General features: G+C 37.3%; 1 protein-coding gene across 6 annotated transcripts in view; it reads left to right on the forward strand.

The window, feature by feature from the left end:
• The window catches only part of DIP2C (disco interacting protein 2 homolog C), a 369,992-nt gene that overhangs the window by 206,341 nt on the left and 140,372 nt on the right, over positions 1 to 23,279 (forward strand). For all 6 annotated transcript variants that reach the window (XM_059912245.1, XM_059912246.1, XM_059912247.1 and 3 more), the window contains one exon: positions 17,665 to 17,790. In XM_059912245.1, coding sequence (XP_059768228.1) covers positions 17,665 to 17,790 — 126 coding nt within the window. The remainder of the gene's footprint in view (positions 1 to 17,664; positions 17,791 to 23,279) is intronic.

Genomic DNA, 23,279 nt, shown 5'->3' on the forward strand with positions numbered 1-23,279 from the left:
CATGCACCACCCCTATGTTCATAGCAGCACTATTTACAATAGCCAAGACATGGAAACAACCTAAATGTCCATCAACAGATGAGTGGATAAAGAAGATGTAGTGTATATATACAATGGAATACTACTCAGCCATAAAAAGAATGAAATAATGTCATTTGCAGCTACATGGATGGACCTAGAGATTATCATACTAAGCAAAGTAAGTCAGAAAGAGAAAGACAAATACCATATGGTGTCACTTATATGTGGAATCTAAAATATGACACATATGAACTTATCTATGACACAGACATAGAGAGCAGATTTGTGGTTGCCTGGGGGAGGTGGGGTGGGGGAGGATGGATTGGGAGTTTGGGATTAACAGATGCAAAGTAGTATATAGAGAATGGATAAACAACAAGGTCCTACTGTATAACACAAGGAACTGTATTCAATATTCTGTAATAAACCATAATGGAAAAGACTATGAAAAAGCATACACACATATATATATCTGAATCACTTTTCTGTACACTGGAAACTAATGCAGTATTATAAATCAACTATGCTTCAATAAAAAACCAAACAAAAACCCAAAACAATGTTTTTTACATTAGCACCAAAAACATGAAATACTTAGGTAGAGCTCTAAAAAATGTGCAAAGCCTATATGAAGGAAACTATAAAAGTGATGAAATGAATCATAAGATCTAAATAAATGGATAGGAAGACTCAATATTGTCAAGATGTCAGGTCTTCCCAATTTGATCTATAAATTCAGTACAATCCCAGTCAAAATCCCAGCAAATTATATTGTGAATATCAACAAACTGATTTTAAAGTTGATATGAAAAGGTAAAAGACCCAAAATAGCCAACATGATATAGAAGAACAAAGTCAGAGGACTGATACCACTTGATTTCAAGACCTGCTATAAACTAGTAATAGTCAAGACTGTGAGGTATTGGTGAAAGAAAGGACATGTAGGTCAATGGATCATATTTTAGACAGCCCAGAAATAGCCTGACATAAATACAGTTAACCAATATGTGACAATCTTTTCAACACATAGCACTGGAACAACTGGACTTTGACATGTTAAAAATGAACCTAGACACAGATCTTACAGCTTTCACAAAAATTAACTCAAAATGGATCATAGACATAAATGTAAAACAAAAAGCTATAAAATTCCTGAAAGATAATATAGGTTACCTTGGGTTTGGTGATGACTTTCTGATACAACATCAAAAGTGCGGTCCATGGAAGAAATATTGGTAAGTTGAACTTCATTAAAATTAGAAACTTCTGCTCTAAAAAAGACATAGTTAAGAGAATGAGAAACAAACCACAGATTGGGAGAAAAAGCTTTGCAAAACACATATCTGATAAAGGACTGGTATCCAAAATATACAAAGAACTCTTAAATTCAAGAGTAAGAAAACAAGCAACCCAGTTAAGAAGTGGACAAAAGATCTAAGTAGATACCACACCAAAGAAGGTACACAGATGAAAAGTAAGCATAGGAAAATATACTCAACATACATCATCAGGAAATCACAAATTAAAACAATAAGATACTACTGTTAGAGTAGCCAAAATCCAGAGTGCTGGCAAAACCAAATGCTGCCAAGGATGTGGAGCAACAGGAATTCTTATTCGTTGTAGGCAAGAATGCAAAATGGTGCAGCCACTTAGGAAGACAGCTTGGTGGTTTCTTAAAAGATAAACGTACTCTTACCGTATGATCCAGCAGTTACACTCTTTGGTATTTACCCGAATAAGTTGAAAATATATCCATACAAAAACCTGCATGCAAATGTTTATAGCAGCTTTGTTCATAATTGCGAAAACTTGGAAGCAACCAGGATGTCCTTTAACAGGTGAATGGATAAACGAATTGTGGTACATCCAGACAGTGGAATATTATTCAGCACTAAAAAGAAATGAGCTTTCAAACCTAGAAAAAGACATGGAGAAACTGTAAATACATATTACAGAGTGTAAGAAGCCAAACTTCTTGAAAAGACTACATTCTTTATGATTTCACCTGTCTGATGTTCTGGAAAAGACAAAACCATGAAGACAGTGTAAAGATCAGTGATTGCCAGGTACCCAGGGGGAGGGAGGGATGAATAAGTGGAGCCCAGAGGATTTTTAGGGCAGTGCCTCTATTCAGTATGATAGTGTAATGGTGGCTACATGTCATTATACATTTGTCAAACCCCACAGAATGTAAAACACTAAGATTAAACCCTAATGAAAACTGTGGTCTTTAGTTAATAATGTATCAATATTGCTTCCTCAGCTATAACAAATATACTACACTAATGCAAGATTTTAATAATAGGAGAAACTGTGTGCACGCGCACGCATGTGTGCTCATGCCTGTGCCTATGCGTGTAGGGGAGACAGTATATGGATGGGAGCATGGTTCCACTCAGTTTTTCTGTAAACCTAAAATTGCCTTAAAAAATAAAGTCTATTAATTAAAAAAAGAAATAAAGGACAATGATAAAATTTAGAAGACAACAAAGATGATTCTTAGAATATACAGGTAACATTGAAAAACCTCCAGTGAGAATGATAAAGCAGAGAGAAGACAGATATAAATGATATAAGGAATTTAAAATGGGACATTACTACAGATACACCAGAAGAAAAAAGATAATTGGAATACTGTGAATAACCATATGACGATAAATTTGAAAACTTAATTAAATGGATAAATTCCTAGTTTAAAAACTTAAGGAAAAATGGAAACCTTAAGTAATCCTATGACCAATAAATAAATGGAAACGGTAGCTAAAAATCTTCTCACAAAAAATATACCAGGCTCCGAAGGTTTTTATATTATGTTACACCCAGTGTTCAAGAGATGAACCAGTTTGATTCTAAACAAACAATTTCAGAGAATGGAAAGAGAAAAAGCCTTCTCTGTTCATGTTCATTCTAGGACAGAGGCCTGTGTCAGTAACTGAAAAGGACAGTGATGAGAAAGGAAAACTACAGGACATTATCTACAGAGAAACCCCCAACTAATCTATAGATTAATTACTAGAAATAATGAGGATTTAGCATAATGTCTGGATATAATATGAACAGACAAAAATTAATAATATTTCTATACACTGGCAACAAATGTAAAACTGTAATTTAAATTTTTATGTACAGTAGCAGTAAACTTTATGAGGAACCTGATGAAAAATCAAAACATGGGCCAGACTTCCATGGTAAAAATTGTGAAATTTTATATGAAAGACATTAATGCCAAAATGAATAGACACCCTGTGATAATGGATCCTGCAGAGATATCAGCTCTCTTAATTTATATTTAATTCTAATAAAAGTCCCCACAGGATCCTCTGTGGAACTTAAACTGATTGTAGAATTTATGTGGAAGAGCCAAGGGCTAAGAACAGGCAAGATGAAATAAAGAACTGCAGAGGCACCGTGGGTGAATCTCAAAGTATCGTGCCGATAGAAAGAAGCTTGGCATAAGAGATTGATGTTACAATATATTTGTATGAAGTTCTAGAAAATGCATAATAGTAGCAACAGCTAGCACGCTGGTACTTAATTGTGGCCTCCTCCAAGACGCACAGTGAAACCTCAACAGCCTTGATTCTAGCAGCAGTCAGCATTTATCCAGCACTTCCTTTGAACCAGACACTGCTCTAAACACTTTTTGTTTAACTCATGTAATTATTTCTCTATCACATGTTTCAAGAGTGTCTCACTAGCTCGTTTCATGGTGAAGAGTCATTGCCTTTGTTTTTCTAACTTTTGGTGTGCTTCCTGTGTACTTAGTTTATAGCTGTTATAAAATTTTATCCCCCTTATTGTCCATTAAGGACAAAAGCATTAGTTAAAAGTGGTGGTTAAAAATGGGCTGAGTTTATGATGAAAAAAAAGTGAAGATAATTTATGCCTAGAGCAGAGCCTGGCACAGCAAAGGCATCAATCCGCATTCACTCAGTTGTCGAAGAGCGACATTCTTCATTCTTCATTGGAAACAGTTCTGAAGGCCAAAGACCCAGCAGGTGGAGTGGAGTGCAAGAGGTGGAGTGTCTGTGTAGCCTCGATGTAAAGAGAGAGAGGAAGAGCACTGGTTGAGGAAGTGCATGGGACCCGTGTACATGTCCTGAGAGAGCCTCTGCATCTGACGTGACTCAGGAGGGCCAGGAACCAGTGAAAGGATTTAAGGAACAAGCAAGGTCAGTTGCTGTGCAGATGAATCTCTGTCACACGTCCTTGTTGATTGGACAGGCTTGAGTACCCACTGTTCTTCTAGGTCCTCTCTGCATGTCACTTCCTGCCCAGGCCTCTCCTGGCGGCCTGGGCCAGATGCCCATCTTCTGCACTCGCAGGTCCCACACTCCTCACACGTCGTATCCATCCCATCCTCCTGTCTGGTTGGTTTACTGGTCTCCATCCCCAAACAGCCTTCTGTGAGAGCAGGGACTAGGTACACAGTAGGTGCTCAATGAATAATTGAACGCATGAGTGCAGTGGTCAGTACATGCCCCTCTGTACATTCATGTACCTACATGTTTTTCCTGAGGACTGAGAAATGGAGGGAATGGAACTGAAGCAGCAAGTAGGTGGAACCAAATAGTGGCCCTGGCTCCACTTCTCGCCAAAGACAGTGCTCCCTGGAAACACACTTTCTTACCTACCATTCCTTTTCTTGTTGCCTCCGCTCTGCTCACCATTTTTACACACTCCCTGCCCCTGCACATTTTTTTTTATTCAGTAGTTGCACTTTTATTACAAACAGTAACAAATTATTACTGAAAATAGTGTTTTCCCAAAAGATTGCATCAGTTAATCCTCTACCTATTTTATATAGGTTCTCTTTAACTTTTTTTTTCTCAAAATCTTGGCTTTTATTGTCAAGTACATGATAGTCAATTATTTTTTCTTACTATCTGTTTTATACATATTAGGGTATACATGTCAATCCCAATCTCCCAATTCATCCCACCACCACCACCCCCCACCGCTTTCCACCCTTGGTGTCCATACGTTTATTCTCTACATCTGTGTCACTATTTCTGCCTTGCAAACTGGTTCACCTGTACCATTTTTCTAGATTCCACATATATGCGTTAATATACGATATTTGTTTTTCTCTTTCTGACTTACTTCACTCTGTATGACAGTCTCTAGGTCCATCCAAGTCTCTACAAAGGACCCAGTTTTGTTCCTTTTTATGGCTGAGTAATATTCCATTGTATATATGTACCACATCTTCTTTATCCATTCGTCTGTCGATGGGCATTTAGGTTGCTTCCATGACCTGGCTATTGTAAATAGTGCTGTAGTGAACATTGGGCATGTGTCTTTTTGAATTATGGTTTACTTTGGGTATATTCCCAGTAGTAGGATTGCTGGGTTATATGGTAATTCTATTTTTAGTTTTTTAAGGAACTTCCATACTGTCCTCCATAGTGGCTGTATCAATTTACAGTCCCACCAGCAGTGCAAGAGGGTTCCCTTTTCTCCACACCCTCTCCAGCATTTGTTGTTTCTAGATTTTCTGATGATGCCCATTCTAACCAGTTGGAGGTGATACCTCATTGTAGTTTTGATTTGCATTCCTCTAATAATTAGTGATGTTGAGCAGCTTTTCATGTGCTTCTTGGCCATCTGTATGTCTTCTTTGGAGAAATGTCTATTTAGGTCTTCTGCCCATTTTTGGATTGGGTTGTTTGTTTTTTTAATACTGAGCTGCATGAGCTGTTTATATATTTTGGAGATTAATCCTTTGTCCATTGATTCATTTGCAAATATTTTCTCCCAGTCTGAGGGTTGTCTGTTCGTCTTGTTTATAGTTTCCTTTGCTGTGCAAAAGCCTTTAAGTTTCATTAGGTCCCATTTGTTTATTTTTGTTTTTATTTCCATTACTCTAGGAGGTGGGTCAAAAAGATCTTGCTGTGATTTACATTAAAGAGTGTTCTTCCTATGTTTTCCTTTAAGAGTTTTATAGTGTCCAGTCTTACATGTAGGTCTTTTATCCATTTTGAGTTTATTTTTGTGTATGGTGTTAGGGAGTGTTTTAATTCCATTCTTTTATATGTATCTGTCTAGTTTTCCCAGCACCACTTATTGAAGAGACTGTCTTTTCTCCATAGTATATCCTTGCCTCCTTTGTCATAGATTAGTTGACCCATAGGTGTGTGGGTTTATCTCTGGGCTTTCTGTCCTGTTCCATTGATCTGTATTTCTGTTTTTGTGCCAGTACCAAATTGTCTTGATTACTGTAGCTTTGTATTATAGTCTGAAGTCAGGAAGTCTGATTCCTCCAACTCCGTTTTTTTCCCTCAAGATTGCTTTGGCTATTCGGGGTCTTTTGTGTCTCCATACAAATTTTAAGACTTTTTTGTTCTAGTTCTGTAAACAATGCTATTGGTAATTTGATAGCACAACTGTACTTCTGTGTGCAAATTTTACTCAAAGAACAAAAACAGTACAACCACAGAAGAAACTCTGGTGGAATTGAGCCTGGACAGGCCCTGGTTGGTGGTGGGGCTGGGGAGTGGCAGTAGTCAGAGTCCAAGAAGCTCAGTTTCTCCCACACTTGTTTCTTCTCTGTCTTCTCTCTCCAGCTTAGAGTCATGTTAATACTGGACACATCATGTTACGATCCAACTACAGTATAGTGTTCTCGGTACCACGAGCCAGACTCTGCCCTGAGTCCTGTAATGAACTGACTCACGTAGTCCTTGTAGCCACCACAGTAGGCAGGCATTCTCCTTGCTTCATTTTTTTGCACATGAGGAAATTGAGGCACAGATAGGTTAAGTAATGTGTCCGAAGTCTTGCAGAGGGACTGGGATGTGAACCCAAGCAGTCTGGCTTGGATCGTGGTCTCAGTTGTTACACTATTGGAAACAAATAAGCTTCCTTACAGAAAACATTCTCTTCTGTTGATTCACTGTTGCCTTCCTTCGAGGTGGGAGGGGCATCCCCCTCTCTGTCTACATACGTACTGTTAATTGTATCGATATAATGTGGACTCTGAGAGCAGCACGAGCAAAATGGGTCATGGCTTTTGACTTCAGGAGGGAGAAGTGAGGCAGGCAAGCATCAGTTTTTCTTAAGATTTAAACCCATATGGAGAAATACAGCCTCTTCAATAAGTGGTGCTGGGAAAAGTGGACAGCTACATGTAAAAGAATGAAATTAGAACACTTCCTAACACCCCACACAAAAATAAACTCAAAATGGATTAAAGACCTAAATGTAAGGCCAGACACCATAAAACTCTTAGAGGAAAACATAGGCAGAACAAACACTCTATGACATACATCACAGCAAGATCCTTTTTGACCCACCTCCTAGAGAAATGGAAATAAAACCAAAAGTAAACAAATGGGACCTAATGAAACTTAAAAGCTTTTGCACAGCAAAGGAAATCATAAACAAGACAAAAAGACAGCCCTCAGAATGGGAGAAAATATTTGCAAATGAAGCAACTCACAAAGGATTCATCTCCAAACTTTACAAGCAGCTCATGCAACTCAATATCTAAAAAGCAAACAAGCCAATCCCCAAATGGGCAGAAGACCTAAATAGACATTTCTCCAAAGAAGATATACAGATTGCCAACAAACACATGAAAGGATGCTCAACATCACTAATCATTAGAGAAATGCAAATCAAAACTACAATGAGGTATCACCTCACACTGGTCAGAATGGCCATCATCAAAAAATCTACAAACAACAAATGCTGGAGAGGGTGTGGAGAAAAGGGAACCCTCTTGCACTGTTGGTGGGAATGTAAATTGATACAGCCACTGTGGAGAACAGTATGGAGGTTCCTTAAAGAACTAAAAATAGAACTACCATACGACCCAGCAATCCCACTACTGGGCATGTCCCTGAGGAAACCATAATTCAAAAAGAGTCATGTACCACAATGTTCATTGCAGCACTATTTACAATAGCCAGGACATGGAAGCAACCTAAGTGTCCATCAACAGATGAATGGATAAAGAAGATGTGGCACATATATACAATGGAATATTACTCAGCCATAAAAAGAAACAAAACTGAGTTATTTGTAGTGAGGGGGATGGACCTAGAGTCTGTCATACAGAGTGATGTAAGTCAGAAAGAGAAAAACAAATACCGTATGCTAACGCATATATGTGGAATCTAAAAAAAAAAAAAAAAAGAAAATGGTTCTGAAGAACCTAGAGGCAGGACAGGAATAAAAAGGCAGACGTAAAGAATGGACTTAAGGACATGGGGAGGGGGAAGGGTAAGCTGGGACAAAGTGAGAGAGTGGCATGGACATATATACACTACCAAATGTGAAATAGATAGCTAGTGGGAAGCAGCCACATAGCACAGGGAGATCAGCTGGGTGCTTTGTGACCACCTAGAGGGGTGGGATAGGGAGGGTGGGAGGGAGATGCAAGAGGGAGGAGATATGGGGATATATGTATATGTATAGCTGATTCACTTAGTTATAAAGCAGAAACTAACACACCATTGTAAAGCAATTATACTCCAATAAAGATGTTAAATAAATAAATAAGATTTAAACGCATAGATACACAGAGAAACGCCCTTCCTCTGAGGGGGGTAAAGGTGTCTGGTTATTTATAATTTATTCTTCATATATCCCACTGCTTACTGTGTTGCAGGATAGTAGTTTCTTACAGAGAAATGAAAGTACAGTCTGTTTTAAAGAAACCAGAAGGAAAATAGAGCTTCTGTTCAGAATATTGAGAACTTGTGTCTGTTCAAAGACCTTGTTGAGGCTGTTGACACAGGGGTCAAAAATATGGAAGTCGTGTGAAGAGTAAGAACCTTCGACCGAGTGCGTGCCCTCTGGGGTTGACCTCTGAGCTGCAGACCCGAGGCTGTAGCGATGGGAGCTCACACTCAGAGGCGTCAGCATTTAGTGCCTGTCTTCCTTTCTTTTGTGCCGAGTATAATTCATAGGTTTACCCCGTGGTCTGTGATGTGTGCCTGGCAAGAACACCATCGTTGTGGTGGTGTCACCCCAAGAAGTCAGGCTATCAATGCTGATTCCTTGGGCCTTTTCAGTTGATCAAACCCACTGTACCAAACCCATTGCTTCAAAATATTAATAAAAGCAGCTGTCATTAATGAGTGCTGCTAGGTGACAGGTACCTAAGTGGCTTGCTTTGTATATTTTATCTTACGTGATTCTCACAGCAACTCTATGATTTTTGTTTCCATTTTACAGATGATTAGAGTGAGGCCTAGAGGCATTTAAAATTTTATTCAGTATTTTACAGTTACTAAGTGGCAGAACCAGCATTCTGATTCCAAAGCCTGGACTCTCACTTCAGTATTCTTGCGTTTTCCTAGAACTATGGGCATATTTTATATTGCTGCATCCCTTGTAGCTTCCTGCCAGTAAGACAGAACTTCAGCTTGTGAAATTAAATGGAAAGACAAACTTTGCAAGGTTCTTTCTGGAACAGTAGATGGAAAAATTGTCAGAAGTCAGAAAGTAGGGTCAGGTCCATCTTTCAATCCAAGAGAGGAGAAAGAGTGGATTTACAAACTTACTATCCGTAGTGCTTAGTTTAGGAAGAGATGTTTGCAGAACATAGAGGTATACAAGGAAGGGCTGCATGATGCTTATGCTGTGGTATTAGGCTTTTAATAAACTCTTCTAAGGAGATAATATTTTCTGTTTCTCCGGCACTGTATGACATAGTAAGTGGTTTATTACCATTTTCACTATTTTTGAAACTCTGCTGAAGAAGTACATCTTATTGACATGTCAATTTGTCTAACACTATAAATGTAAGTACCCAAAAAATTCTTCACTAGCCAGAGTGATCTGTTTATTCCATGCTACGTGAAGCTGACCTTAAATATCTCCTTTATCTGAATAGATGGATACTTTAGGAATGTTTGAATGAAAGACCTAGGCTGAATAAGCTGAGAATTGCTGCTGCAGAGGAAGGAAGGGCAGATGAGAGGATTTTACTTAGTTTTGCTTCCTATTTTCAAATGTGGCATAATCAATTTATCGCCTCTCAGACCTGAATCCACTTTCATTGCCTTCTCAGGAAAGAATGATCTAGGCCCTTGCATTGTCTTTGTCAGCTGACTTGATGTGCAGCTGTTAGCAGAGGAGGTGGAGGCCTTTCAGCAGGAGTGGTTCTTGGTTCTTGCATGTTGCTGGCTTCTGTGGCCCCTGCACTGTGCACCAGCCAGCAGTTCACCCAGCATGCCCTGTACAGCTCTGTAGGGATGGCTCTGTGAGACACCCCTGCCAAGGAGTGCGGAGGTCACATTTGGTTTCCGGGCAGCACGGTGTCTTTCATTATGCTATGAAAGCTTTCAAATCTCTGCCGTTTTTTCTACACCCTTGCCATGTTTGCCCTGCCTAATTCAGTGCTTCTTGATCAGACTAGCTTCATTCCTCTGCGCTTTGGTAACATCAATGCCACCGTGGAATCCCAAACTAAAATCATGTTCCGTGTCCATGGACTTGCAGTCTGCCACTTCCCAGCCCCTTCGTGGGAAGTGTGGGATGTCTTTGACCGCTTTTTGGCACTCGTCTCCATTGACGTTAGATATACTAGAAAATAGTAGTTCCCTTTCCTGTAAAACAAAATGTACAGCTCTCGACCCATATTGTTTCCTCCTGGTATTTAGTTTAATCTTTTTCGGTCCATTTGTGCTTCAGACCTTCCCTGGAACTCAGGGCTCATAATGATCAGCAGCTCTTGTTGATGCCTTGTGTGGCCGGGAGCTCAACTGCTCTGTCACCCTGCCCAGCACCTCAAACGAGTGGGAGACTCCACTTCTTATTATTTCCCTTCCTCAGCTTTCATCTAGTTCCTAATTCACATGGCTGTGTAAGAACTGCATCCAGGACACTTGTAATTAAGGTTTTGTGACACTTAATCAAATGCCTTCGTGGTTCCTGCGTCAGAACTACTGATGTCACTCATGAATGCGTCCCGTGCAATGGTGCTGGGCTTTCAAGGGAAGATTTGCTGTGTAACAACCTGCTTATCCACATTTTCCGAAAAGTTTTTGGTTTCGTGAGGTCTTGTAGGATTGATCTGGGTTTTGGGCTAAGAGCTATGAACGTATTCTCAGCTAATACCCCTTTTCCAGTCTTCTTAACTGTTCATCCAGACGCCCCTTCCTGGAATCCAGGGCACTTGGAACTGCCGAGGGGCCTCCCTGTGGCACCCGATGACACATGTTGGTTCACACAGAAGATAGACTTCATTGTGTCCCCTTTGCCGTGTGGTCCAGTCTTACTCTCTCCTCTCTTCCTGCAGCTGTTAGACACGTACAACTAGCAACAGGGGGAACTAGGAGAGCTCCCAGCCTTGTTGAGGATGGAAGGGAGAAGCCACGTTAGAAGAACCAGGAGAGTCGCACGGTGACATGGGTTGGTTTTCTCCCCCGACTAATCATCATATTTTGAAACATCTTTCCAAAAAGATCTCTCCATCTAGTCACTCTCCTGAGGTGTTAGTGGTCCTTTTTGGTTTGGATATTTGGGTTGAGAGTGGGGAGTATTAAGCACTGAAAAGCTTACCATGTGGAGGTAATTCTGATCCTAACATTTCATTCAACATTGCAGTGAATGCTTTTTGCCCTAATTACACTGTGCACCCCAGAGGCAGCTCTTCAACTGCAGGGCCGCGCATCTCTTTCCGTATCTTTGCCTTGTTTTGACTGGGTGAGCGTGCTCTCTAGGGGTCTTCAGTGATCACGCCAGCACTGCTGTTTGGGGAGGGTCATCCTGGTATTCCAGCTAACATCATTATTCATCATGTTGTGTTATGGACTCTTCAGGGTGCTATTTATAGATGTTTTAAATGTTTCTTATGCTGTTATTTTGCAGTTAAAATAAGACATAGAGTTGGCTTTTGAAAAGAATTAGTTACTTCATCAGTTTATGTATTGTTCAATTTTGCTGTGCAGTAAGCTATCCAACATCTTAGTGACTTAACAGCAACAAGCACTTAGTCTGACTCATGGCCAACTGTGGGTAAACTCTTTACCTTCTGGGGCATAGGCCAGGAGTGGCTCCTAGTTTGGGCATGTGAGTGTCTTTGTGATTGAAAATATTCTTGTTTTACTATTTTGTTTCAATTTTGTGAAAAAAATTTAGCAGACTTGTGTTTGGTTTTAGCAATTTTTTTAAATGTGGGAAAAAATCCACACTTCTTTAAAATGTACCTTTCTTATCTATTCATATTTTCTAAAATGATTGTTTTATGTTAAAAATATAACTTTTATCTGATTGCAAAAGTAAGTTATGCTTAAGGCAAAAAACCTTGCATATATTTAAAATAATGAACAAAAAACAATATATTGTAATTTTGTCACCCTTACATGACTACTCAATATTTTGGTGTAGTTCACTGAACTGGAAAGGAAGGGGTAAAACTATATTTACAGACACCATGATGGCTTATTTTGAACATTTTAAGAAATTTACAAAACTAATAGAAATAATGGGAATTTTGCAAGGGCGCAAGGGAGAAATTCAGTATATAAAAACTAATTGTATTTGTATATACTAGCAACAAAAATTGTAAGTGAAATAAAAAAACAATGCTTTTTATAATAACATCAATAACATCCAGCATTTAGGAAGACTTCCTCAGTGAAAGTTACAGAACATTGTTGGTAGAAATTAAAGGAGAAAAAAAATGGAGAGATCCACCGTGTTCATGGATTGGAAGACTCAATATTAAGATAGTCTCTCTACATTGATTTATAGATTTAACATGAATCTAATCAAAATCCCAACAGAGTTTTTGTAGAAATTGACAGAGTGTTTCTAAAATTTCCATGAAAATGAGATCAAATCTGGATAGCCAAAACAAACTTGAAAAGAACAAAGTTGGAGGACTTGCACTACCTAATTTCAAAATTTATGATAAAACTACAATAATCTTCCTTATCAATATCCCAATGGCATTTTTTGCAGAAATGAAAAAATTCTAAAATTCATATGGAATCTCAAAGGACCTCAGATAAGCAAAACAATCTTGAGAAAGAACAACAAAATGGAGGCCTCACAATTCCTGATTTCAATATAAATTACAAAGGTGCAGTAATCAAAACACTGTGGTACAGGCATAAAGACAGACATGTAGAATAATGGAATAGAATAGAAAGCCCAGAAATACACTCTGTGTATATGGTCAGATGATCTTGGACAAGGCTGCTAAAGCTGCACAGTGGGGAAAAGATAGTCTCTTCAACAAACAGTGTTGGGAAAATTGGATTTTGTTTTGCAAAAGAAAGAGGTTGGACCGTTATCTTACACCATATACAAAAATTAACTCAAAATAGATTATAGACCTAAATGTAAGACCTGACACTGTAGAATTCTTAGAAGAAGACATAGGGGGAAAGCTTCATGACATTGGATTTGGCAGTGATTTCTTGAATATGACACCAAAAGCAGAGGCAACAAAAGCAAAATTAGACAAGTGGGACTACATCATACTTAAAACTTCTTTGCAGCAAAGAAACAATAGAGGGAAAAGGCAGCCTATGAAATTGAAGAACATATCCTCTTGTATACATCTGATCATGGGTTAATATCCAGAATATATAAATAACTCCTACAACTCAATAACAATAAATAACCCAATTTAATAATGGGCAAAAAACTTTAATAGACATTTCTCCAAGGAAGATATACAAATGGCCTATAAGTCCATTAAAAGATGTTCAACATTACTAATTATCAGGAAAATGCAACTCAGAACCACAGTGAGATACCACTCACACCCATTAGGATGGCCATTATAAAAAATTTTCTTAAACAGAAAACAAATGTTGGTGAGTATGTAGAGAAATTGGAACCCTTGTGCACTGTTGGTAGGAATGTAAAATGGTGCAGCAGCTATGGAAAACAGTATGGAGCTTCCTCAAAAAATAAAAAATAGAACCATCATATGATTTATGAATTCTATTTGGATATATATCCAAAATAATTTAAAGCAGGGATTCGAACAGATATTACTACACCAAGAGTCATAGCAGCATTATTCACAACAGCCAGGAGGTCGGAGCAACTTAAATATCCATCAGTGGATGAATGGATAAAGAAAATATGGTGTGTATATATAGTGGAATACTACTGAGCCTTAAAAGGAAAGGAAATTATGACATATTCTACAGCATATTCTTGAGGACATTTTGCTGTGAGAAATAAGCCAGTCACAAAAAGACAAATACAGTGTGATTCCACTTATATGAGGTATCTAAAATAGTAAACTCATAGAAACAGAAAGTAGAATGGTGGTTGCTCAGGATTGGGGGCAGGGAGGTGGTGAGTTGCTGTTAGGTGGATGTAGAGTTTCAGTCATGCAGGATGGATGGGGACTTCTGGGGTCTGTTGCACAATCATGTACATGTGGTTGACAGTATTGTGCTGACCACCTGAAAATTGTTGGGAGGGTGAATCTTATATGTTGTTTTGTAAACACTCTAACTGAAAAAAATATATAACTAATCAACGTAGTATAGAACTAGCAGAAGGATAGACAAATGGATTTACTGTACCAGATGGAGAGTTCAAAATTATACCCATACACACATGTTTAGGTGGTACTTGACAAAGGAGCTAGGGCAATTTAATAAGGAAAGGAAAATCTTTACAACAAATGGTAATTGAAAAATTAGATAAGCATGTGGGAAAATGTGAACACCAACCTCGACTTCCACTACTTAGAAAAATTAACTTGAGATGGTACCTAGACCTAAAAGTAAAAGGTAAAAGTATAAAGCTTCCCAAAGAAAACAAAGGAGTGTCTTTTTTGAACCTTGGGGTAGGCAAAAATTTATAGGCAGGATTCAAAAAGCAATAGCTAGAGAGGAAAAGATAACAAAGTGAATCTCATGAAAATGAAAAATTTCTCCTCATCAAGCACACCATTAAGGGTTTGAAAGTTGAGCCATAGACTTGGGATGAGTATTTTCAAAACATATATCTTTAAAAAAAGCTTGTATCCATAATATATAAAGAACTAGTATAAATCAGTAAAAAAAAGGCAGCTCAAAAACTTGGACGTATACTTCACAACAGATGATATGCAAATGTCCAAGAAGTCCAGGAAAAGTGCTCAACATAAGCCATCAGGTAAATGTACATTAAACTTCATGATTCTACTTCACAATCATGAGAACAGCTACTGTAGAAAAGATTGTACCAAGTGCTGGTGGCAGGACTAGAATCTCATATATTGGTGATGTGGATGTTAAATATTATAATCACTTTGGCAGTTTCTTGAAATTTAAACAGAATCTTACATAGTGGGAAAAGTAACATCTTTACTTTGGAAGAACTTGATGGGCACCATCTTAACCAAGGACCAAAGTTAACACCATCAGTAGAGGACAGACTTCTGTGGAACCCCCACTGAAATGCATGGTCTGAATCTAATCATGAGGAAACATCAGAAAATCCAAGTTGAAGACAATCTACAAAATAACTGGCCTGTATTCTTTAAAATGGCCAGTTTCACGAGATGCAGAAGCTGGGAAACTGGTCCAGATCTAGGAGGGCAAAGAAAATCTGATAAATGCGTGCGTCCGTGGTCCTGGATTGGATCATAGACTAGGAAGACAAAATAACTGCAAAGGAAGTTACTGGGATAATTGGCACTATTTGAACATGGACTTTGAATTAGATAATAGTATATCATTGTTAAATTTCCTGATTTTGAGAATTTACATTATGTAAGAGAATATCTCTATTTTTAGGAAATACTTTGAAATATTTAGGTATAGAGGAACATGGTACCTGCAATTTATTTTCAAATGATTAGGGAAAACATACATAAAGAAAGCAATGGGGTCAAATGTAAGTGGTGAGTTTGCATAAAAGTTATACGGGAGTTCTGTACTATTCTTTCAGATTTTCTGTAAATTTGAAATTACATCCAAAAAGTTCAAAAAGAGAAATATATAAAACAAAGTGTTTGATATGTGGAGAATTAGTGTACTCTGACCTCATTGATGAGCCCTTTAGTTTTATTCAGTAACGTGAATACAAGTCATTCAGTCATCAGTTTTTAATCTAGGAGTTTAAGAAAAAGAATGACCAGAAACTAAGTTTTTGTCTTAAAGTACTTTGAGTCTAGTTGAGGAGAAAAGAGAAGTGCATACACAATCTGAACAAAATAAAATAATAAATAAATTCATTGTGTTTGGTATGTGATATGCTCTAAAACAAGTGTTGGCAGATATTTTCTGTAAAGGGCCAGATAGAAAATATTTTTAGCCATTATGGTCTCTGTCACATCTGCTCAGCCCTGCTTTTATAGTATGGAAGCAGCCATAGACAATACACATATAAATGAGTGTGTCTCTGTTCCAGTGAAACATTATTACAAAGAGACTGCAGGCTGCATCTGGCCCAAGGGCTGGCCTATATTTACCCCCACTCTAAAATGTTAACAGGGTGGAGTTTTCCTAGGAACAGCTAGAGAATAGGGTGGTTAGTGGTGAAGGGTGTGGGCCCTGGAGGTACCCACACCTGGGTTCAAACCCTGTCAATGCTACTCACCAGTTACATGACACTGGGGGAGCTTCATACCTTTGCTTTCTCATTTGTGAAATGGGAATAATAAGAGTGGCTTCTCCACAGAGCATGCAGAAGATTGTGGGTGTAGTAGTATCCTGACTGCAGACTTCTAACTGGTTTCCTGGCTCCTACTCTGATTCTCCTGCAGTCTCCTTCGCAGCATCCAGAATGAGCCCTCCAAAACGGAATCAGATCATGTCATCCATGCTCACCCTTCTTCCCCCATGCTTCCCTGTCTAAGTTAGAATGGGAGCCAAGCTCTGTACCACTCCTGTAAAGCCCTCACCCTGGTGAGTCCCTCTGCTGGTGTTGTGTGCATTGTGCCAGCACCATCCTCATTCACAGTGCAGGGCCTTTGAGCTGGCTTTTCCCTCTGTCTTAGAGATTCTCATCTTCCTATTCAGATTTCACAGTAAGAGAGCTCTTCCCTGGCTTCACAGTTAAGTAGGTACTCAATCTTTTTATCTTATTTTCATTTTTACCCCCTTTGATTGTCTGTTGTCTGTCTTTAACCCTTTAGGAAGTGAGCTGCATGAGACACAGTACCTTGTCCACCTGATTCTCCACGCCAAGCCCTGAGGACACCACCTTACAAAATAGGCAGTAAAAAATCATTTGTGGAGTTAATGTAATGGGTTAATATACACAAAATACCTAACATAGTGACTGCCCCATAACTGATGTTTGGAAAGTGTTAGCTAAAATCCTTACCATACAGCCTGTAAGGTGTGCATACTTCCCTTAAGAGAACATTGAAATGAATTAAGAAGCTTGAAAATGTGACCCGTGAAGAAATATTTGAAGATCAAGGTCCTTTCACTCTAAGAAAATAAAAATCACAGAGATTTACATCTAGTATCTGATTATTTATACAGATCTAGGGTAATAAAATGAACAGTTAAAAGTCTACGAATGAATTTGAATGCCTTTTTCCTGGAGCTTTCAAACTAGCAGGTTTACACTTATTTTCCTTCCTTCCCCACTCATCCATTTGTGACAGTTTCTGTAGGATGATAAACTCTTTCACAGGACCAGAAAGAAAGCAGAAAAGCTTGGGGCCTTCGGGCTGTCCCTGAACAATGGAGTGATTGAGCTCTCGCTTTGTTTCAGACGTCCATACAGAAGCTGTCCAGGCTGCGCTCGCTAAACACAAAGAAAGGAAGATGGCAGTGCCTATGCCTTCCAAACGCAGGTCCTTGGTTGTGCAGACCTCGATGGACGCCTACACACCCCCAGGTGAGCAGCAGGCCCCGTCTGCTTCATGAAGTCAGAGCCAGCAACTGCGATCTTTTTAACTTTCAAGATCATGGTGCTATAATTCAGATTTTGAGAACCAGGAGTCCAGAAATAGTAAATACGCTCTAAATAAAACTTGGAAGGAAAATTGGCATGATTATGTATATGTCTATATAAATAAGTGTTTTTTAACTTTTCATTTAGACTCATAAATATGATACAGACTTTTTTTTTAAATCCTATAAAATTTTATTTAATTCTTCACAAAGCAAGAGAAGAGTTTGTACATCCATCCTTCTAACCGAAGCTGAATTTCTCTTCTGCTTAGACTGGTGTATGCATATTCTCAAGTCTTTAAAATGTCAGTAGTTTGTAATGTTCTGTTAAGAAATTGAATGAATTGAAAAATTTAGGCAGTTACTTAAATCTGGTGTCATCAATTTTTCCTGTGAAGTACAGGTAGTATTTTGGGGTATCACAGCTGCTTGCTCTGCAATTGTGGTGCTGAAGCAGCCATGGGCAACATGTCAGTGAAAGGCATGGCTATGTGTCAATAAAACTTTAGTCACAAAAACAGGCAGAGGGGTTTGGTCCACAGGCCTGCCAACCCCTGATCTAAATGGTTGAAGGTAATATCCCATTTATATTTCTGCTTTTGTTTAATCTTGAATTTTATATAACTACCTAAGATCTCTACTTAACTCTACCCAAATAATTATAATCTGTATCTCGTGATCTTCAAAACTGACGTGAAACATGAAGTTAAACGTCCAGGTATCTATTAGAAACATGAAAGATTGAACCTAATTTACTTGATTTTTGTGTGTGTGTGTTTCTGGTTCCAACATTATTCATGTCGTTGTTGCCACTCTTTTCTGCAGATCTAAGTTACCTGGCACACCCCTTTGTTCATAAGAGAAATTTAAGGTGCAGTAAGAATAGTTGAACATACATAGCATTTTTTGGAGTCTTTTGAAGTTAATCATGAGTGTTTGCAAACAGTGAGGGTAATAGAAGCACACACTTCAACTCACAGATGTGGTCAAGTATATTCAATACTGCTTCAAACAACTCTTAAGTCTTCAACTTTACATGCCTTTAAAAGTGAATGTCCTGAGCTTTGTAAGACAAAACTTAAATAATATAAAACTTAGTTGTTTTGTTTTGTCTTAACAGATAATACCACAAATGTTCTTTATCTCAAGAATATAATATTCTAATAGGAAAGGATGTCCTTTTTGCCAATTTCCTTCCTTTTTGTTGAGCCACAGCATGTAGTATTGGAGTATTTTTAAATCAGCATAATTAATATATTTAATCCTATTTAGTTTATGGTTATAATTTGCCAAAATTTATAAGTGGTGAAAAATTTTATTTTGTATGTGTTTATACAACAAACAGAATGGACTTACAAGAATAACAAACCCCACTTAAAATATATTTTAGCCAACTCTTTGGAACTAGACAGTATTCAGGTAGATGGACATTTTTCTGAGCCACTTTTTATGGGAAACGTTGAGTCTAAAGTACAAGGTGCAATGTGATTATTTGTTTATGTGCTTTTTCACATGTCAAATCCATCCTCATGAGTGTTGTGTCATGCGTGATGAAAGACAAAACTTTCAGGAGAACGAACCTTGTACAAAGGTCTTTGCAAAATATAAAAGAATGTTATTGGAAATGAATGTCATTTTTGGTGCAACATTTGCATTTAATTGTTTGGTTAGCATTTTCAGGTACACCATATAATACATTTTGTAAACGTCATTCAGGAGTCCTAGTAACAGTATCACATGGGATAGTTTTGTACAATTATAAATACCAACACCACCATCATAAAAATTTTCATTCATAACCTATTTTGTGCTTATCAGTAGTCTGCATATTTGTAACTTTACTTGCTTGAACAAAATCTTGGCTCAGCTTCATTTTCTCTCACTCTGTCTTCCTTGGTTGCTGATAGCATTTGTTAGAACTAATTTTGTGTCCAGTTTTCTTCAGAGAATATTCCTGAACTTTATATTCTCTGCATGAAGTGACTGGTTGCTGACTAGTATCATAGTTTCTGGAAAAGATATGATTAGGATTGTTGCAATGCCAGTCTTCTATAGATGAAACTTTGCTTTATTTTTCACATACAAAAATATAAGAAGAATTTGTCAGTACTTTTGCTTCCAGCCATAATGAAATAACTTACCAGACTAACCCATACACCATGAACAACTATAAAACTGCACAAAACAAATGAGATGACTGCTTTTAGGCAGTGGACCTCATTCAGGGAATCAAATGAAAATATGTCAAAGAACTAAATGAAAATATTATCTTAATACTTGAGCTGATCAGAGAAAGGAAAAAAATATTTTAAAAATTAATAGAAACTCTAGAAATGAAAAATATAATACAGAAATGATATTTTACTAGATCAGCTTAGCATCAGATTGGAGAAGTAGGATAAAAGAGTCTGTGAACTTGGAGAGAGATCAAGAGAAATTAACCAAACTGAAGAATGAGGAGTCAAAAGATAAAAGAAAAATTAACAGAACCTCAAGCATCTGTGATACAATGTTAACATACTTATAATTGGGATCCAAGAAGGAAAAGAGAGTGAGAAAAGGGAAGAAAGACTACTTAAGGAAATAAGGGCCACAAACTTCTCAGACTGATATAAAACACCACCTCACAGATTCCAGAAGTTCAGTGAACGCCACGCAGATCACGTATGAAAAGAATCATCCCTAAAGTTAATAATAGTCCAAGTGCTGAAATCCAAAGATTAAGAGGAAATCTTGAAAGTCATCAAAGGAAAACAGATACATTGCATACAGAAGAACAGTCATATGAATTATGAATACTTATGTGAAGATGCAGTAAGGGCCAGAAGACAATGAGAAGACATTTTTATAAAGTACCAAAAGGAAAAAACTGAAACTGTCAATTCATATTCAGTGAAAATATCCTTCATAAATGAGGGTGAAAAAAAGGCATAATGAGACACCTGAAAGCTCAGAGAATATGATGCCAGCAGAACTGCAAACATACTAACAGATGTTGTTTAGGCTGATGGGAGATGATACCAGCTAAAAATTTACATCTATGAAAAGGAAAGAAGAACACTGGAAACAGTAAATAGCTGGGTAAACATAAAATTCTATGCTTTTTCTTGTAATTTTCTTTAAAACAACAATTGCACAAAAGACAAGGCCAGGTGAATGGAATTATACTGTTGTATGGTTATGAAGTAGGAAGCAGAAAATGGAAAGAACGAAATGAATAGTATCAGGTGTGATGTGAGATGGGAGAGAAAGTTTGTAGTGTCAGATTTGAAGAGCAGACAGTTACAGTATTGACCCCATATGGACCCATTGAGGATTCATATTCTTAGCCCTAAAGTAACCACTAAAAAAAATGAGAAGAGGTATAGGTAAGAATTTAATAGAGGACATAAAATGAAATTCTTAAAAAATATTTGGTTAATAGAAACAAAGGTGGGAAAAATCAACAGAGATTAAAATAGGAGGAATGAATGGAAAACAAATAGCAAAATGTTAGATGTAAACTCACGTGTATCAATTATTACAATAAATGTAAATGGACCAAACGCCCACTTAAAAGATAGTCAGACTGAATAAAAAAGGAAGATACATCTATATGCTGTCTACGAGAGACACATTTGAATATAAAAACAAGGATAGTTAAAAATAAAATGATGAAAAAATATACAATGCAAACATAAAGCATAGGAAGGTGAACAAGTCTATATTAATATCAGACAAAGTAGACAGCAGGACAAAGTAGTACCAAATATAAAGAGGAACATTGCATATTGGAAAATGAGCAATTCACCAGGAAGTTATAACAATGGATATTTATTCATTGTTTTTAGGTATTTATTCATACCTAAAAACAGAGCATTATAATTTATAAGGCAGAAACTGGCATAATGAAGGGAAAAATAGAAAAACCAAAAATAATAATTGGAGATTCTTAAAATATTCTTCTTAAATAATCGTAAGAAAGTTGTCAAAACAACACTATCAACCAACTTGATGCAGTTGATACTTACAGAATATTATGCCCAACTATTGCAGAAAACACATTCCTTTTTAATACCATTCTTGGGGTATAATTTACATCCCATAAAATTAGCGCATTGTAAGTGTGTAATTTAATGACTTGTAGTAAATATATAGATTGTGTAACTATTGGTACAGTCCAGTTTTAAAGCATTTCCATCCCCCCAAAGAGTTTCCTTGTGCCCATTTGCAGTTAATTCCCATTCTCACACCCAGGCCTAGGGAGCATTTGATCTGATTTTTACACCTCTAAGAATATTCTAGACATTTGGTAAATGAATAATAAAATATATCCTTCTGTATCTTCTTTAGCATGTTTTTGGGCATCCATTTTGTAGCATCAGTAGTTCATTCATTCTTATTGCAGAATTGTATTCTATTAGATAGATATGCCACATTTTGTTTATCCAGTCACTAGTTGGTGGATATTTAGCTTGTGTCCACTTTTCAGCTATTATGAATAATGCTGCTATCAACATTTATGTGCATATATTTGTGTATATATATAATTTCATTTATCTTGGGTAGACTCCTAGGAGTGGAATTCATGAGTCTTATGGTAAGTTTATGTTTGACTTTTAAGAAACTGTCAAATTGTTTCCATAATGGCTATACCATGTTATATTCCGACCAGCTGTGTATAAAGATTCCAGTTTCTCAGCATCCTCACCAACACTTGGTATTGTCCTTATTTTTTTTTTAATAGTCATTCTAGTGGATATGAAATAGTATTTCATTATGGTTTTAATTTTCATTTCCCTAATGACAAATGATGCTAAGCATCTTTTCGTGTGCTTGTTAGCCATTTGTATATATTCACTGGTGAAATGTCCAGATTTTTTGCCCATTTTTAAAATGAGTTGTCTGTCTTCTCACTGGTTAAGAGTTCTTTATATAATCTGAATACAAGTTCTTTATCAGGTATACAATTTGCAAACTGTAGTTTGTCTTTTCTTAGTGTTGTCTGCGGTGGAGAGAATTTTGGCCCCCTCCAAAGATATCCATGTCCTAATTTCTAGAACTTGTGAATATATTACCTTACATTGTAAAAAAAGACTTTGCAGTTATGATTAAGTTAAGCATCTTGAGATAGGGCAGTTATCCTGGATTAACCAGGTGGGCCCACTGTAATCAAAGAAGTCTCTATTCAGGCAGAGAATGATAAATACAATACTATGTAATCTCAGTCACATGTGGAATCTTAAAAAAAAAAAAAACTCATAGAAAAATAGATCAGATTTGTGGTTACCAGAGGCAGGGAGTGGTGGGAGAGGGAATTGGAGGAAGGTGGTCAAAAGGCAAAAACTTCTTATTATAAGTACTAGGGATGTGATGTACAATATAACTATAGTTAACGCTGCTATATGATCTATGTGAAAGTTGTAAAATTTAAGAGTTCTCATCACAAGGAAG

The sequence above is a fragment of the Balaenoptera ricei genome, chromosome 2 (genome assembly GCF_028023285.1).
Source record: "Balaenoptera ricei isolate mBalRic1 chromosome 2, mBalRic1.hap2, whole genome shotgun sequence".
Lineage (NCBI taxonomy): Eukaryota > Metazoa > Chordata > Mammalia > Artiodactyla > Balaenopteridae > Balaenoptera > Balaenoptera ricei.